Genomic DNA, 17,916 nt, shown 5'->3' with positions numbered 1-17,916 from the left:
GTATGCTTTTCTCAGTAAGAATCTCCTATCTTTCAGAGAAGTCAGTTTGAAACCAGTTAATTAGGGCAGTTATTTCTGGCCGTGGCATTTGTATAGAACAGAAGGCATGATTGTTCTTATGTTTGTTTCCCTGAGTCCTTTGATCGACTGGAAGCTCTCGATGCTTTACGCTATAAATTACCTCAATACTTTGGCACTTCATTTCTTTTCTTGTGCACTTGGTTAGGAAAATGCAGAAATCCTTGTGACTCAGCTTCAGACTACTATAAATTATGAAGAAATGGGGGAGGGGGTCGCATTGCAAATGAGGAAAGGCAGTTCTAGGAGGATGGGAGGAATACTGGTTGCTAAATTTGAGATAAGCATCTCTTGGTATCTTAAAATCTGAGCAGCTACCGCCATCTAGAGATCCGTGGCACAACACGCTGCTGTGGCTGGCCCTTCCTCTGTGCTGGACAGTCACAATGAGCCAGGCTGATAATAACCCCTATTTGTAGATGGCTTTTTTTTTTTTTTTTTCTTGGCAAGAGCAGACTGCATTTGAGAGAGCAGAGTAAGCATTGTTACTTACTCAGTTTCCCAGGAACTGGTTATAAGGACAGTTAGCGTGCCTTTTTTTAGTCTATAAACTCCTAATCTCATGCCCAATTATTTATGGGCTCTTAAAATAACTGTGGTCCTATGGCAGTCAAAATGCCCAGCAGAGTTAGAAAGCCAACACAAGCAAACATCGGTGGGAGCTGAGAACTTCCAACTCACGCAATTTAGAAAATAACAAACCCCTTACTGCTTATGCTTGTCTTTCCAGGTGTTACTTTTGTTAATTTCTTAAAGTACTTTAAATCAGTTGGGGTAAAGTAGATCAGAATAAGTGTTTTATGCATAGGAACCGAGCTGTCCCTTGGGAAATTGAAGTGCTGTGGCACAGGAGCATTTGCCTTTCAAGTAAGGAAGCAACTGCAGACCTTTCATGTGGCCTCATATGTTATAGGGAGAGAGCTTTTGTACCAGACTCTAATATGTGTAGAACTACCACCTGTTCACCTGGAGTCTGGCATCCAAACTGCCTCACCTCCATGGGCAGTTGGCTGTAAGTAGACTTGTAGGCACTTATATCCTTGCAGTATAGCAAGAAGGTTCTGGCAAATGGCTGAGGAACTCAGCGAAGTGCTGTTGTATGCTCCTTATTAACTCAGCATGTGAAAGACTTTGAGCATGTTGCTGCAGTTAAGGCTGTAATAATAAGAACAGGACTGGAGTCTCTCTTACTTTTCTGCTTTTTGCTGAATCCTGTGTCTTACCAAAGAGTTGAGCATAATCTTCTGTCAACTCTAGCACACGTTATGCTGTATCTAACATGATCAAAACACTGCTTTCTTTAAACATAACAGCTCCTGGAGAAATGCAGGGTATTTTTTTTTTTTCTTCTCCTGCTAGATCAAGGAATTAAAGGTTATGATCTCTGAATTCCTTAGTCTGTTATGCCATTTACTTTCTAAGCTTGGTGCAACATTTAATATCCATATGGTTTAGTTTACCTTTCCTTACGCTGGACATGGTTCTCTCAGTGTGTTCAGTATTTGATGGACTGAAACAAAAAGAAGCAGAATCTAAACTTGATTCAAGGTCTGGGTTTGTAAGGGAACCAACCTCCCCTTCATCACTGCTGCCACCACAGTACAACATTGTACGGGCACTGCTGGGATGAGTGATGGGACTGAGCTTTGAGGTATTTCTGGATAATTGTGCCTGCTGGCTGCCTGCATTAAGACTCGGATCTTCACTTGGTATTTACATTCCTTTTGAGTTGATAATCCAGTTTGACTGAGCTGTAAATGCCAGGAGAGAAATGCTGTTTGATAGAATTTGTACTGGAAACCAGCGCAAGTCCAAGGGGGAAGCGAAGCTGGTAATGAGGTTAAGCTGGCAAGGGTGACTTAACCAGAATCTGCGCCAGGAAACTGTGGTGGAGTAAATCTGCTGCTGAACATCATGATTGCCATTTTTAATATTTTTTTTTATTTTTTTTTAATGGATTGAACCAAAGTGAGACGGACACATTACTGAGGTTCTCCATTTCTGCTTTGGAGGTATAAGCGGAATGGTTGACATCAATGTCATGATTTTTTACTTGGTGTCTAATGTCCTGCAGACTGGTGAAAAAAGGCTATTTTTATTGGGAAGGAAAGACGACTGCGCAGATTCTCATTACAACAACAGGGTACTGCTATGATGCATGCAAATTGTTGCCAATGAAATGGCGTGAAGGTAAAGATAAGCAGGTGCTTCTTTGCATCTACTCACAGCAATACAAATTTGATGTAATGATTAGCATGAAGTCTGAAAATGAGCTTTCCCCTTACAAGCTCATGATCGGCATCTAAATTTAAAAGCTGACTTCCTTGGAAGACTCGTTTCAAGTCTTGTTCTCTTTTTTACTTGCTATTAATGATTAATTTCTGCTGCCCTCAGTGCAACCCTTCTCTGCAGTTTTAACTGCAGAAGTAGCGGTAATGATGAGCAAGGTTGTTCAAAAAGGATACAGTCAGTCAATTTCCCATACCTCCATTAGGAGTTAGGAAGAAAGTACTTATAGGTCATCACCTACAAAGAGTTCCACCTCCAAGTCTGACGAGCCTAGGTGGGGCATCCTGAGTTCTGTAGTCCTCCACCATGAACACATGTCAGCTGGTTCTTAACCAGAACTGTCCACCATTGGTGTTCTCTTAGTTTGCGGTGACTGCTGTAGTGCTTAGGAAAGTTTTGGAATCCTGTGTCTGGAAATAACACAAATAATTCCCTCAGCCGTTGGCAAATGAAAGGCCAGCTATGCAATGGCAGCTAGAAAACACAGTAAATAACGTCTATTTCTACTCTTAAGTTAAACACTCTGGAGCAACTCTTCAGTTGCAAAGCATCACCTGACCTGTTATTATTTAAGTTGTGCTCACTGGAAAATGACTGAGGGAGAATGTTGATGTGCTGCATATCTTGTCTTGTTCAGGCGTTCTTTGAAACACAACCTGGAGGTGTTTGACCAGGACCATCCTGAGCTTTTTGTATTTTCTACCAAAAAGATGTGTTTGTGGAGGTGCTGCTGCTAATGGACAGATGTAGATCTTTCTTTTAACACTTTTATTATTTATCATCGTGATGAGTCTGCTATAATGGCTTCACTCCCTGTACTACATGTCTCTATGTGTTATGCGTAGGATGGCTTTGCTCATTGCTATTTTATCCAAGTGAAGGCTGACCTTTGGTTCCTGGCAAGCTGCCTGTTTTGCATTCCTAAGGCTGGTCAATACCTACTTCTTCATGCGAATAGCTATTTCCTGCATTTCATAGCAAACTTCTGGGCATTTCAAATCAAACCTCTTGGAGGTTTTGGCGGCGAGTGGTATTTTTTTGCATTAACAGAAACAGTTCCACCTTGTTGTGTGTTGAGCCCACAAATTAGAAGCATGAGGCTCAAAGCTGAAGAATGAAAGAAGAAACAAAAAGCCATATGGCAATGGCAGGAGGTCCTGCCACCCCACCTTAGGCTGGTGACAACATGCCCTACATTTAACCTACGGTCAGGAACTAATTAACAACACAGATGGAAGTGAGCTAGCATATGTATTCTAAATAATATCCCCAAGGTTTTAATCAGCTGCCCTGCCTCTTTCAGGGATAGATCTGGAATTTACCGTAGAGAGATTTGCAAAGTATGTGAATGATGCATATGGTTTAGGTAGCTCTGTAGGGGCTGAAGGAGGGGATTGGGGAGCAAGAGCTCCCGTGTTCTCTGGTTTGCCAGTGACTTGCCGTGCAACCCATGGGAAGTTGTTTAAATGTTGTCATGTGCTTTAGCCTACCTAGTAGGAAAACAAGGTTTTGAATATGGTTTTTCCTCACCTAAGTGTGCTGAGATTCTGTGTTTGCAAAGCACTTTGGAAGCTTGGACAGTGTGTTCTGTAAGAAGTGCTGCACGACTGGAGACTCAGCAGTGTAAGTACCAGGTCTCTCTTCTCTTTCAACTTCTTTGAGTTGTTCACTCCCTGTGTAGATCGATTGGTTGTATCTGATAAGGCATTTTATTTTGGATAGGTTAGTAAGTTTGAGGATTTTCAGTGCTATGCGGAGGTTTGGGATTGGGAGTACAGCTTTCTGCTTTCTATGGAGTAACCAAGTGATTTTGTTTCTCTGACTTTCTGCTTCCTCCCCCTACTCCCAGCTATTTGAAGAGAGGCTCTCCTTCCCTGCAGGGCAGTAGGATCTGCTTATGTGAAGGGACAGGTATTGAAGTTTTTATAGAGGAATGTCTAATTACTGAAATCCCATCTATGAGCCTACCCTTTGGAGCTTAAGGGCTCTTACAGTGAGGACTGTACGCTGGCAGCAGGACCGCTTTGTTCTGTTGGGGGTGTGAGTATCTGAAACAAAACACCCTAACAGTGGAGTGGAGGGAAGTTGGATTGTGTTGGCCTGGGTTTTGCATACTTTTGTTTATAGGCATGTCTGGGCTATTTGTGTGCTTATGTTGGTGGGGGAAGGGGGGAGCTCGGCTGCACACCTAGGAAACTTACTTTCTTCCTCTTTAAAGTGTAATTAATCCTAAATATGTGCATATCCTTGGGGAGTCTGGAGGTTGAGGAAGCTGTTCTGCTGGAACCTGTTGCATATTGTTCTGATATAGGTATTAGCTATAGTTTAGGTGATGGCCCCATCTGATTTTATGACCGCGTGAATGCTGGGTCAACTTCACAGCTGGTGCAAATCTATGAATAGAGCGCTATGGATTTATACCAGGCAGTGACTGTGTGTGCCAGAATTAGGTCTGCTGGAATATGTACTACTTGAGTGAGCCTCAGCAGCTCTCATTGAAATAACTTCCCATGGTGCCACCAATCTCATGACTGGTATGAGAAGTCATCAGTCAGGTAAATTTCACTTTAATTTGGGGGGGATGGGACAACCTAATGCCCATGTGCCTTGTTCACACAAGTCACAGTGTAATATTCCTCTGGGCAAGAGATTATACCATTATATAACTGTGAGAAGGCAGGTGGTTGATAAAACCTGCAGCTTTGCAGGAGGAAGTTACTTCTCTTTTTTTTCCTTGTGTTCCAATAAATGCCTGAATCTGTAACAGTGCAACTACTGAACTTTGTTTTCTGAAGTTTGCATTGTTGTCAGATATACTTCCTCACCCCCTCTAACTAAAAACAGACTCTTTTTCTATAGAGAATTCGAAGTGGTCGCAACAGTGCAGTGTTGTACATATGTAGGTGGGTAAGCCCGAGTGCTGCTCTCTTCTTGCCCAGCTGCTGCTGAGCTGTTAAGGTTTGCCCAATTAGGGATGGAGGGGAAAGCTTATTTCGGTGGTCTCAGCTACTTGCTTGCCAGTTAGAGGACTCTGGAAGTAGTGTTGTCTGTGAAACTCGTATCCCTCTCCATCCAGTTGAAACTGGCCCCTGAATTTTTAAAGTTGGTTACGAACAGAGAATCCAACAGTGATAGCAGCAACCTTGTTTCAACATGATATCACACGGGAGGGGGTGGGGGGAGGAAAAGCAGGCTGAAAAGTACAATGCTTTGAAAGCTGTGATGTGCTGCATTGTCAAAATAAAGTATTAGTGGTGGAGACGGTAGTTCTTGCCAAAGGCTTTTCAGTAGTTATGCTAATACATTAACTTCACAACACAATGCTATCTCCGGAGATAAAACAGTTCTTACAGTGGGACAGGTGCGGGGCTGGCTGCCTAACTAGATGGGTTAAGTTGCTGACCCACCCGATGGTGTTTAAATAAAAGAATGGCAGTTAAATAGAAGCTGTCCATTATTCCCTCAGTGCATATAGAGTTGGCTTTGTGAACTTGCGGATTTCTTTTCCTGGTCCAGTAGTTCTTGTGTAACTTTGGATTCCAGTACTTCTAGAAGGTGTTCTGGTACCTCGTATCTCTTGTTCGTGTAGGGGAAGTATTTCCACAGAGATGCTGTGCTAACAGCTGAATTGAGCATGTGTTGAGAAAAGTCTGCACATGAGGGCAGGCAGCCAAAAGATGACTGATAACACTACTGGCGAAGCAGGCATATTGTTAATACCTGTCAGGAGTCTGACAACAGGCATTTCCAGTTTCTGGTTCATGCACATCACAGTACAGATCAGCTTCGTTTCGAGGACTGACTATGGCTAAAAGCAAGGTATTCCCTTACAGCGATGCCACACACATTCAGGAGTTCAGCAAAAGTAAGTGTTTAAAACAGAAGTGGGTATAGCCCTTGCTGTAGAGGAAGCACTGTCTGCTCCAGCCATGGGTAACTGTCTGATGCTTTAACTGTCTTAACCATTGCTTTTCCTTGGCTAAGCTTCTCTTACGTTCATGTTGAGTGCATAATGTTCTACTTGCTATTTGCAGTGGAGCTGATGGGTGCGTGGGATGCTTTACACGCTGTTCAGTAGTTTATAGGCGCTTGTAAGACGCGAGCTTTACTGGTACAGCAGCTTCTGGGTTGTTGGAGGGCTGCTGGACACATGTCACAGTACAAAGGATCCAACTTATGCTAGTTTGCCTGCAACGTGCTCCATTCTGTTCCTGTTCTCAAATGCCAATTATCCTCGGCTTCAGTGGGAGCTTCATGCATGTACTTGGCAGAATAGCATTGTCCTGTGGTGATTCAGCACAGTGCTGCATACTGAAGAATAAAATGAAAGGCAAACCACATGTGTTGCACCAAGGTCTGAGACTCTGCCCTGCTGTTCTTTAATGCACAGGTTGGGTTAGCATTATATGAAACTCTAGTGGCAATTGGAGTGAATGATTTTGGAGAACTGTAATTATTTGCTTTCATGGAGGATCTAGATAGTATCTCAACAAGTTGTTATAATTTCATTGAATGGTTTTGTGGTTGGCTTCTTGTTTTGTGTGGTTTTAGCGTAGTTTTTGTTATATGATAACGTCTAAGTGAGCTTAAAGTTCACAAAAGTCATGTAATGTTACTTTTGAATGAACTTAGGAATTGCATGAATCTTATCACAGCAAATTCTCTAAACCAGCTCGATTTCAGGCTTGGAAAGTGGTGTGGATTCTCAACCTGGAATGTGCTGCTGCCATGGTTTGAGACTTGGAAGTCTTGTTCCTTCTGTCTGGCATTTCTGGTATGGCAATAGGAGTATGGATGGCATATTACCCTACCCATGCTACTCTTGGTGAGTGTAAATCTGCTGGAAGCTGGTATTTGAAGAGGGCTTCCCTTGTGTAGCTTGATGTGGCAAACACATGGTCCCCTTATGGAGTTGGGTTTGTTTACAGTGATGATTGCAAACCCCTGTGCAGTTGGGGTGCCCCTTGTGTGGGATGCTGTACAAACAGCTGGAAAAGCAGGGTGTGTGCCATGGGCTCTACCAGCAACTCCCATTGTGAATGTATAAAAATAGTGCACATCTGTTCTCTTCTATGGGTGTTGTCTCTCTGAAAACTCTGATACCATCTGTGAGCCTGGCCTGCTATTCCTTTGCCTGTGCATACTGCCAAAACTTATTGTGCCTGTTTCCTGGTATGGGCAGCTTGGGTCCAAGATCTGGCTGACAGAAATCCTGCTGGGAACTCCTTCAGACCTGCACTTTGCCAAGTAAACTGCAGGCACACTTGTAATGAAGAGCCTGGCCAGTCTGCTCATGTAAGAGCAGCTGAATTCCTTGTGAGAGTTTTGAAGCAAGTGTGCCCTTTGTATTGCTGTTTGACCACCCAGAAAGGCGTGAGGAATGTTTGTAGGAAACTGGTGTGTAACTCCATGAAAGATCAGGAGTGTAATGTTGTGGCATTAATATCCCCTATTATTATCTTTGGGTTCTTTCCCACCTCTGGACGATGGGACAAGTTGTGTTGGGTTGGTTTTGGTTTGTGAGGGGGGGTGCGGGGGGGGGAAACAGCACGTGTTCAGGTTCTTCCTGACATGAAGAAGCAACTTAAAGAATACAAATTGGGCAAGGGTGTCTATGTATGTATACATGGGGGTGTGTAGGGGGGGGTGGTGCTTTATTTTCAGTAATAAAAATTAATTATACAGATGGTGTGAATAGCTGTGAGGATAACCGTAGTGCGTCAGACAGGCAGTTATGCATGTATTAAAGGTGAAGGCTGTTTGTTCTCAGCACATTAAGTCTTTGTAAAGCGTGTGCCGACATGCATCCCATTTTGGTATCTGTTCACACACTCCAGTAATGATGTGTAGAGTAGGAACTCGTGCCTTTGCCATTCAGTAGCATTTAGGAAACTGAACTTCTGCATAAAGGTTTTAGAAAATGGCAAGAGAAAAGAATTATCATCTTGCTGCTAATTTTACATTCCACTGCATGCTTCTTTTCTGGAGATGAAAGGATTCGGAATCTGCTCACTACTGAATGTTATTTCAACTTTCATGGCACATGTCAGGATGCAGAAAAGCAAGTTTATGTTCACAGTTTTCTTCAGGTTTTTCTGCTGGGAACAGAACCTGTTAAGCAATTAGATTTCTGCTTAAAATAAGGAAAAATAATGGAATGAAACAATTAGCTGGTGAATTCTCATTAAATGCTAAATACCAAGTAAACAGTGCAGATAAGTAATTGACTGCATATGTAAACTAGCTGTAGGTAATTGACATGACCTTCATTTAACAAGGCTCCTTCCCATTAGTGAAGACTGCTGCCACAATTATGTGCCTTTATTCTAGCTGTAATTGTATGGACTTTATTGAAGTACAAACTAGGTCATGTCTTCCTGAGATCTGGTCTGTGGTGGGTGACCTGTTTTCTTTGCTTCAGTTTCGTCATGCTGCATTAGAGGGGGAAGGATGCTCTGGCAGCCATGGAAATGGATAACATTTAGGAAGCTGGTCTCAAGCATCTTTTTTGACAGACATCCTGTGTGACCCGAGGAAGCTGTCTAAGGCTGAGTCTCAAGGCAGCTAGCATTCATCTGTTTAAATAAATGCTTAGCTGGAGCATGCTGGGAAAATGGGAAAGTACAGATTTGTCTGGTGTTCCAACCCCTTTCCACTTCCATGCAGGTGATGTGGTGCCTGCCTTGTGATTGGCGGGGTGTATGTAATCTCTCAGTGTTTGGAGTTGGTAAGGCACCTATTGCAACCAACCAGCCAGCATCTTTAATCCTAGCAATGTAAAATTAAGCTTTGATAGTTGGGGAGTAGAGGAGAAACGACTGGAAGATGCTGTCCAGTTTGTTTCCAGTGCTGTGCTGGGATATTAGTCCTGCTCACTATGTGAGAGCTGAAATCATGCACACCCATGAGTCTGTTCATGAGTAGCTCAAAGGCTGTTTCTATCCACAAAATGGGATTGTCTTAATCTGCTTACGGTATCTTAAACTACTAGATTCCAAGCAACTTCTATGAGAAGTTACAGCCTTTACAATGAAGGTGTTTCCTAGAAGTTTAATTATTTTACTCAACATGATTTCATTGGGAAACCTGAGGACCATGTATATTGCTCTAGTCGTTGTGAAGGTAGAGGAGAAGATTCTCATGTCCTGCTTGTCCTGTTCAGCTTCGTCTGCAGTTCTTATACAAAGATATATCTCTGTGTTTGCTTGCTAATGATATTCCACGTGTCTGCACTGCTAAACCATACTTTGACATACTTTTCTATTGATGTAAGTAGGAGGGAAAGGGGTGGCTTTTAAGAAGGTCACATTTTCTTGTGAATAATCTGTCAAAGTTGTTGGTTTTCAGAGGCTAGTTGTACTTTTTTGTAGTACCTACCATAGTGACAGTCAGATATCATCAGATGGGATGTAAATTGATCAAGCTTGACAGCAGTTTCGCTCCTAAATGGAGGGCAAAACCAATTAAGGAAGGATTAATTTCATGTTAGAGATAAAATGCTGCTAGATCTGGTGACCAGACAGCAATTGGAGGATGCTGAGCCTCCTGGTGGAGCTTCTCTGCACCTCCCTGCTTTTCATCTCTTGTCTTCCTTTTAAGTTTTTCTCTCAAATGAAGTTCTGTTGTTTTAGTCATTTTGGATCCTATCAAGTTCATGACTATCATAAATAAACAGCTCAGTGATAATGGGGAAGGATGTGTCCTGTTCCAGGAATTGCTGTATCCTTGGCTTAACTTAGCAAATACTTAGCCTCCAACAGGCAAACATAACTGATGGATGCAAGCTCCTGTTTGTTTTGTGCTTGCCTTGGTCCCTCCTGTGTTGTGTCCTGCCGCTGTCATGTTGGAGGGCCCTCTGGGTCCTGTGTATGTGCTCAGACACATTCTGTCCTCTGGAGTCCAGATATTGGCTGGGACTTTTGGGCACTACTCTAATAAAAATAACGACGACTTGATTAGGAGCCACCTGATCTGTGTTATGTTCAGTGCGCTGGTGGTCAGAGGTTGCAATATGGCTTGTGTTTTTTTTTTAAATTTTCCTTTTATATGAAAGAATTCTGAGAATTTTCAGAAGAGGGAATGTATGATTCTCGTTCCCACCGGCTCTGTCCTTTTATGCTAGCTAAACCACTCCATCTCCCCCTGTCAAGCCTCTCCACTTTTGACCAAGGAAGACTGATAGCCTTTTTCATTGTGTGGTAAATCATCTCTAGTGTCTGTTTCTTCCCTTTGAGGAAGAAATCTGATATTGCTCCCTGTAAAATGTGTTTTTAAAATCCCAGGATGAAAAATATGCAAAATATTAATGTTCTGCATGGTTAGAGCAAACACTGTGTTCCTGTGAGTCACAGATGTCAGGTTTGTTTAATCCTAATAAATCTATGCCACAGTAACACTTCCAAACAGGAAAAGAGGTGGAGGCAAGAAAGTGAAGTTGTGCTGAGAAGGAGGTCATTGTTAGCCAGAATTTGGTTTAGTAGGGGAGGGTTTGGGCACAAAAAGTATGTTGGTTTTCTTTCATTCCCTCCACCCCCCAACACTTAATTAAGTAGACTTTGAGACCCACGTGTCAGGCACTGCCTTTCTAGTACATATTTCATGTTCTTTGTGTGTTTTGTGATGGATTGTCTTTCCATGGTGGAGTCTGAAGAGTACAAGTTTCCCATAGCGTATTTGCAGGAGATGAAATAAGGCTTTTTACATAGCACCCTGCTGGCAAGCAGAAATAGCATTTACTCCAGTGAGTGCTGCCAAGTATGAGGTACTTCCGAGCGAACTTCAAAAGCTATGAAACAAGCATTAGCTGCTGCTTCAAAAATGTGAACAATGCTGTTGCTTTCTAGCAAGCAGAACTGGTGAGAGTGCAGATGGGAAGGAGGGAAATATAACCACTGGACATGATAGATGTAGTAGTTGCACTCAGGATCAGACTAGGTATAGCTCTGTGTCACAGCAGGATTTGGGGGACTCTCATGATGGTATCATAAGTACATACTCTGTTCTTCAGGAGGAAATGATTTATACCCTGAGAAACATATGGAGGCTTAGCAAAAAACGTGGCTGCAGTTGTGCAAGCCCAAACTGCTTGGAGTGCTGGTAGGAATGAGTTTCACTAATTCCAAAGCTGGTGAGAAGTTTTCTTACTGATGCTGTTAGCTGGTGCTGTCCCTCTATGCTCAATGAAGAAAGAGCCAAGCCAACTGATAAGCTTCAAGGCATTGCCTGTAATGCAGTCCAGAACTGGAGGCAGAATGTGAGAGAAACAAGGCAAGCTGCTCTTCGTTCGTTTATGGCAACATGGTGTGGCCTGGCCTTGTTGTGGGTCTTCATGTGGAGCCCTTGGCTAGAATATACGCTTTGCCTGCTTGAGAATGGCTGATGTGGGGCTCTGAGGAAACACAGCACAGTGGTCCTGGTACTGTCATTTCAGTTCAGTGCTTTATCAGTGCTGTAATCCGGTATGTCCTTCCCATGGCATTCAAGTGATGCGAGCAATCTTTCCAGTTCCAGTTTAGTAGGGTTACAAGCACATAGTCCTGCATCATTTTCTTGTTCTATATTTATGTGTACATACTTTCTACTTTTAGTTGAAGGATTGACCTGGTGAGACCTCAGAGGTGTATGGCCTCTTCCTGTGTTTTGAGGATTGCTTTTAAAGTACAAATGCAGTTCATCCCGGTGCTGTTTTGTTTCTTGTGGATTTAACTATTTTTGGCATTGAGAGATCTTTAAAATAAAAGATAAAATAAATAAATAAAATATTTACTTTTCCACTTGAAAGAGGGGTCTTACCTTCCACACTACTGAAGCTGCCTTTTAGTGCTGAAATGCTATGTTGCTAAATAGCTGTTCTGCTCTTGTTATTACTTGAATATAGGTGTAATCATTCAGTAAATAAGGAGTTAGTGTTGTATCTGATCTAAAACTTATCACAGCAAGGCATTGGCACATACAAACTGACTCACCATTATCCATGTTGCCCAAGTTTTGGCTTATGATTTATCTGGATATCTAAATTAAAGGAACACCTTTGTACCAGAGTATGCTTCTCCACTGATAATGAGTTGCAGCTGCACGCATGAAGTATATCTCTGCAGGAAATATAATATAATGTCTCATGACAGTTTAGGTGAATTTTGATGACTTTGTTTCTCTTAAGCTAATTTTCATCTTCTTTTTGTCCTCAACAGTTCCACCAAGTTAGAAGAGTGATGACCATCCTTTTCCTTACTATGGTTATCTCATACTTCAGTTGCATGAAAGCTGCCCCGATGAAAGAAGCTGGTGTAAGAGGACAAGGCAGCTTGGCTTACCCAGGTCTTCGGACCCACGGGACTCTTGAAAGCCTAAATGGGCCCAATGCTGGTTCAAGAGGACTGACGTCGCTGGCGGACACTTTCGAACACGTGATAGAGGAGCTTTTAGATGAGGATCAGGACATCCAGCCCAGTGAGGAAAACAAGGATGCGGACTTGTACACATCCCGAGTCATGCTGAGCAGTCAAGTGCCTTTGGAACCCCCGCTGCTCTTTCTGCTTGAGGAGTACAAAAACTACCTGGATGCTGCAAACATGTCCATGAGAGTCCGACGTCACTCTGACCCAGCTCGCCGTGGGGAACTGAGCGTCTGTGACAGCACGAGCGAGTGGGTAACAGCAGCGGAGAAAAAGACTGCAGTGGACATGTCTGGTGCAACCGTCACAGTGCTTGAAAAAGTCCCAGTACCTAAAGGCCAACTGAAGCAATACTTCTATGAGACCAAATGCAACCCCAAGGGGTACACAAAGGAAGGCTGCAGGGGCATAGACAAGAGGCATTGGAACTCGCAGTGCCGAACTACCCAGTCTTACGTGAGAGCTCTCACCATGGATAACAAAAAGAGAGTTGGCTGGCGCTTTATAAGAATAGACACTTCCTGTGTATGTACATTAACCATTAAAAGGGGAAGATAGTGGGCTCACGTTGTATAGATTATATTGAGACAAAGTTATCTATTTGTATATATACATAACAGGGTAAATTATTCGGTAAAAAATAATTTTATGGACTGCATGTATAACTGAAGTTTATACAGTACAGTGATTCCACGATCTATTTATTGAACATATCCATGACCTGAAAGGGAACAAAAGTCAAAGTCATTTGCGCACAAATTAAAAACAAAACAACAACAACAAAAAAAAACCAAAAAAAAAAGAAAAAAAGAAAAAAAAAAGCAAACAAACTTAAAAAGTCTGCATTACATTCCTCGATAACGTTGTGGTTTGTCGCCGTTGCCAAGAATTGAAAACAGAAAAAAGATCTTTAAAAATAATAATTAAAAAAAAAAAATGAAAATTGCATGCTGCTTCAATTGTGAATCGATGATAAACTGTCCTCTTTCAGAGAAATAAATCGAACCAAAACATTCCGTTTACATTTTAGACAGTAAGTATCTTTATTCCTGTTGGTATTATATCTGTTTACCGCTTTTACCTTCTGATAGCGTTGGAATTAAAACAATGTCAAGGTGCTGTTGTCATAGTTTTACTGTTTCTCTTATTTTTGAACTCCCATCAGATTTGGAAGAAAAAAAAAAAAAAAAAAAGAACAAAAAAAAACCCACATAACCTTATTCTGGATTAAAGACAGATTTGGGTTTTGTTTCTTTTGTATGTTGTGAAGGTGTTTGCAATAGCAATCTGACTACTACTGATAAAAAAAAAAAAATAAAGAGGCAACTGAAAAAGAATGGTGATGTTCCACTTCACATTGTTGAACTTCAGGCTTAAGGACAGCACTTAGTTAACTGTCTGTCAACATGCTTTGCTGGGTTATTTTTGATTAAGTCGTTGTCTTTTGAGACTTGCCTTTCTTTATACCATATTTGTTTGTGTTTGGGGTCCCCTCCCATTTCCTCTCTCAAAGAAAGTTGACTGTGAGCTTTAGAGTATTTCACTCAGCATACAACTGGAGCTTGTCATGTAGAAAGTACTTTATGGAGTGTTGAGAGCGATAACAGTGTAATAAGTCTGCGCTTGGATCCAGTGTCTTAGCCAAGCGCAGCAGTGGTGTCCATAGAACAGGCTCTCAAACCCTCCCAGTGAATCAGAGGGAGGTCACGGCACTGGAGAGCTTGGTCATCTCAGTAGTGAGGAATGGTTTTGGTTTGACTGAGCCTGTCCAGATTGCATTTGTCTCTGAACCTGGTCCTGTGCATCTCCTCATGGAGGGAAGGCTGTGCCTTGCACATTGATGCACATAGTGTGGCCTTGTGCTCCAGAGCATGTCTGCTGGCCCCGGAGTGCTGTGATAGCCAGGGATGGAGGCAGTCAACACTTATGTACATGTCTACTTCTGCTGTCAGCCTTTGTGAAACAAGAGTTGGCATTAAAAGTAAGCAAGGAGCAAGGGCTGGATTTGATTGGCTTAACATCTGCTTAGGTTCTGACACTTTGTAGGTCTTGTGCTACCGCTCCAGTGATCCAGACAGAAGTAGTTCCAAAAAGGCAGGTTGTAAGCTTCAGAGCCAGGCATAGCACTTTATCTCAATACAGTGGGTGGAGACGCAGAAATAGCTCGTTAGTGAGCTCACTAAAGATAGATGCTGCATTTGTAAATCCTCTGGACAAAGTAGCTTGAGCAAAGAGGGAAATGCTTTAAGACATAACTATTGTAAAGTCTGTGTTACTTGGTTTGTCTGCGGAGATTAATTAAAAACTGGACTGGGCGAAGCTAATTTGAAATATCAACCCCCTTAATGATCTCATGTGAAGAATATATTTAACGCAGAATTGATATTACTCCTAGTAGAAACCCTGTCTGTTGGTTTCTGTGGGCTGGCATAGACACCTTCAAAGTGGTTTCTTCGTAGGCTAAAAGGGCTTTCTTTTGCCAGGCTGTCAAAGTAGAGTTATCCTCACTGTAAAAAGAACTTTGTATTTTGTCTTGACTGCATGCTTGCTGGGCTGTGAACAAGAAGAGAGCACTATGTGACCTACTTGAGCTTCAGACTTGAGGCATTCCCACCTAAAAATCAGCATTAAGAAAATCCTTATGTAGACTGGACGCTTGTGGGGAGGGAGAAACCCATTTTTCTGTAGCCAGGATGTTTATGCATATTCCAATCCATGGCATTTAGTAACCTGAACATCGCTTGGGTGCTGTTGTTCTCGGCAGTGTTTCTGAACGGCTGCAGAGGGACAGTGCGGTGGTAGCCTAACTCACAAGCATGCTTTGGTGAATGTAAGGAGTGACAGATCATCAAAGCTAACCATGGGTTCACCTTCAATTCAGTCATTCTCACCTGGAATAGGTCCCAGCGGTGCTTGTTGCAGGGTAGAAATGGTTTGATGGTAGGGCTGAGTGCTGCTGTTAGCTCCCTAGGTGAGTAATTGAAATGAATAGGGATTCTCATAGAGTAGCTTTGTATTTAAAGTAACTCAAAAATGTAACCCCCGTGTTGATACAAAATGGAGAAAAAACACTTTGTATTATCTTTAGGAGCAGGGACTGCAACTTTTGGTACGTACACAAACAGATGGCTTTTGCTCTTCAGTGGCTTTTCTGGCAAAGCCACCTGATGGAGTGTCTCCTCCCATCCTTTCTGCTCGTGTGCCGTTGGCTGCTGAGCTTTCCCCACTGAGTACACCCAAAGGAGCAGCTCTTGTGTGAGCGGAGAACTAAGGAACAGCAGCGAGAATGTAGGGAGGAACCTTGCTCCCTGCAATCTGTGTGTCAGCTGATGCTTTTGACACGGGTATAACGTGAAATTGGTAGTTAAAGTGCAGTCCTATAGCTCTCACTTGCTTGACCCAATGCAGACATGATCGCAGGCTCAGTTCAGTTAACAGAGTTGGGGGCGGGGGCTTGGTTTTCTGTCATGTCACTTAATTGAAATCTTGCTGTGGTCTGTTTGTGACAAAGGTATATCATGCATGTCAGCAGGCCTAGTGCTGTGTTAAGTAAAGACTCTTGCAAATGTAAGTTCATGTCTGTGGCCTTGTTCTCTACTATTCACCTTGTGTAACATAAATATTTATTGTATATTTATATAATTTTATGTTTTTTGGAAAAAAAGAAAACACTGAAATTGGCATTAAAATTTAAAAGCAACTGCGTCATATTGTAAATATAATTAAGCTATATTTAAGTGTACTGATTAATATAATATATGTTTAACTATAGAGTTTTTTATGTTTTTAAATATATTTTCAATATATATATATATAAAAAAAAAACTTGGGGTTTTTTGGGGGACCATGTGACTCTTTTCTCTAACTGTAAAACAAACTCGAGTTTTACTATAAAGATGTGTGTTCTTTGTTCTAAAACAATTTTTACTTTATTTTAGCAATAAAATCTCCCTTGGAGGGCAGATAGCCACCTGTTTCGTAGCTGGACAGTTAGCATCGGGAGGGGAGTGCTGGCAAGAATTTGCTTTCCATAAAACATGAGGATGCTCACAACGGATATATTTCCATCTCTTTCTAGCCTGTAGGTATTCGTGAGACTAAAAACCCACAAATGACAAATAGGAATGGTTTTATTCAGCTGCAAAAATAATGGCTATAATGGAAGCGTGTTGGGGAGTCACTACTGTGAATAATAAACAGGTATGTGAGGCCCAAGTTCCACAGCTATAGGCCGGTCTCATGCTTGCTTTTTAAGTGGTGTCATGTATATTTATATCCACAGCACTGAGGTTAGTTATGACCCCCACACAGTACTAAGAGTGGAATTCCTCAGATTTAACATACTGTTAGCGTTTCTAAAAGAATATGCTCTGCTAGAGCTGCCAAACCCTTGTATATTCAATTATCCCATAAGCCTAGAAAAATCAATAAATCTTTGTGATGAATAGAAAACTTCAATATTACTTGAAGGAGAAAGGAAAACCAAAGCAACTTCTCTTCAGAAATTTCCCAAGAGATTGGTGCCAGTACCATCACCACAAGAACCTAGGAAGCAGTGCTTCTGCAGACGATCACTTATATTAAACACACATGCACATGGGCTCCCTGCCTTATTGTTATCCTAGCATAAGCCAACAGAAGCCGTAATAGATAGGCAAACTGCTGCTGACTGGAATGATGGGGCCTTGTCTGGAGTCACCATCCCTGGAGGAATTCCAGAACCATAGGGATGTGGCACTGAGGGTTGTGACAGTGGGCATGGTGGGGTGGACCGTGGTTGGGCAAGGGGATTTGAGCGGTCTTTTCCAACCTTTGTGATTCTGTGATTCTATGCCATTGATGCGTCATGCTTGTGCCTCACTGCGGGCCTTCCATGGTGCCAGCCTCTGCCCAAGACAGCAGCAGAGATGGGGGAATACACTGAGTTGTCTTGTTTTATGTATATATGGCACAGGTAACTAAAGAACAGATGGGCACCCCAAAATCTTTATTTGTACCCAGCAGCAGGTGGGAAGGAAAAGGATAATTCCGTAGCTGTTATCACTTAGAGCAAAACTCAAGGCACATAGTCAGGCTTTTAAATTAGCCAGCCAGAGAAGAGTGGCAAACAGTGAAAGGTTTTTGAACAGAGTAGCAAGGCAATATTCAGGTGCAG

General features: G+C 42.2%; 1 protein-coding gene across 4 annotated transcripts in view; it reads left to right on the top strand.

The window, feature by feature from the left end:
- BDNF (brain derived neurotrophic factor) overlaps nt 1-16,532 on the top strand; it is a 49,914-nt gene extending 33,382 nt beyond the window's left edge. For all 4 annotated transcript variants that reach the window (XM_032445013.2, XM_015863458.3, XM_015863461.3 and 1 more), the window contains one exon: nt 12,558-16,532. In XM_032445013.2, coding sequence (XP_032300904.1) covers nt 12,558-13,319 — 762 coding nt within the window. In that variant the 3' untranslated portion in view covers nt 13,320-16,532. The remainder of the gene's footprint in view (nt 1-12,557) is intronic.
- Nucleotides 16,533-17,916: the final 1,384 nt, after the last annotated feature.

The sequence above is a fragment of the Coturnix japonica genome, chromosome 5 (assembly GCF_054131305.1).
Source record: "Coturnix japonica strain WE chromosome 5, WE-NBRP24, whole genome shotgun sequence".
Classification (NCBI taxonomy): Eukaryota; Metazoa; Chordata; class Aves; order Galliformes; family Phasianidae; genus Coturnix; species Coturnix japonica.
This window is presented reverse-complemented; position numbering and strand designations above follow the sequence as displayed.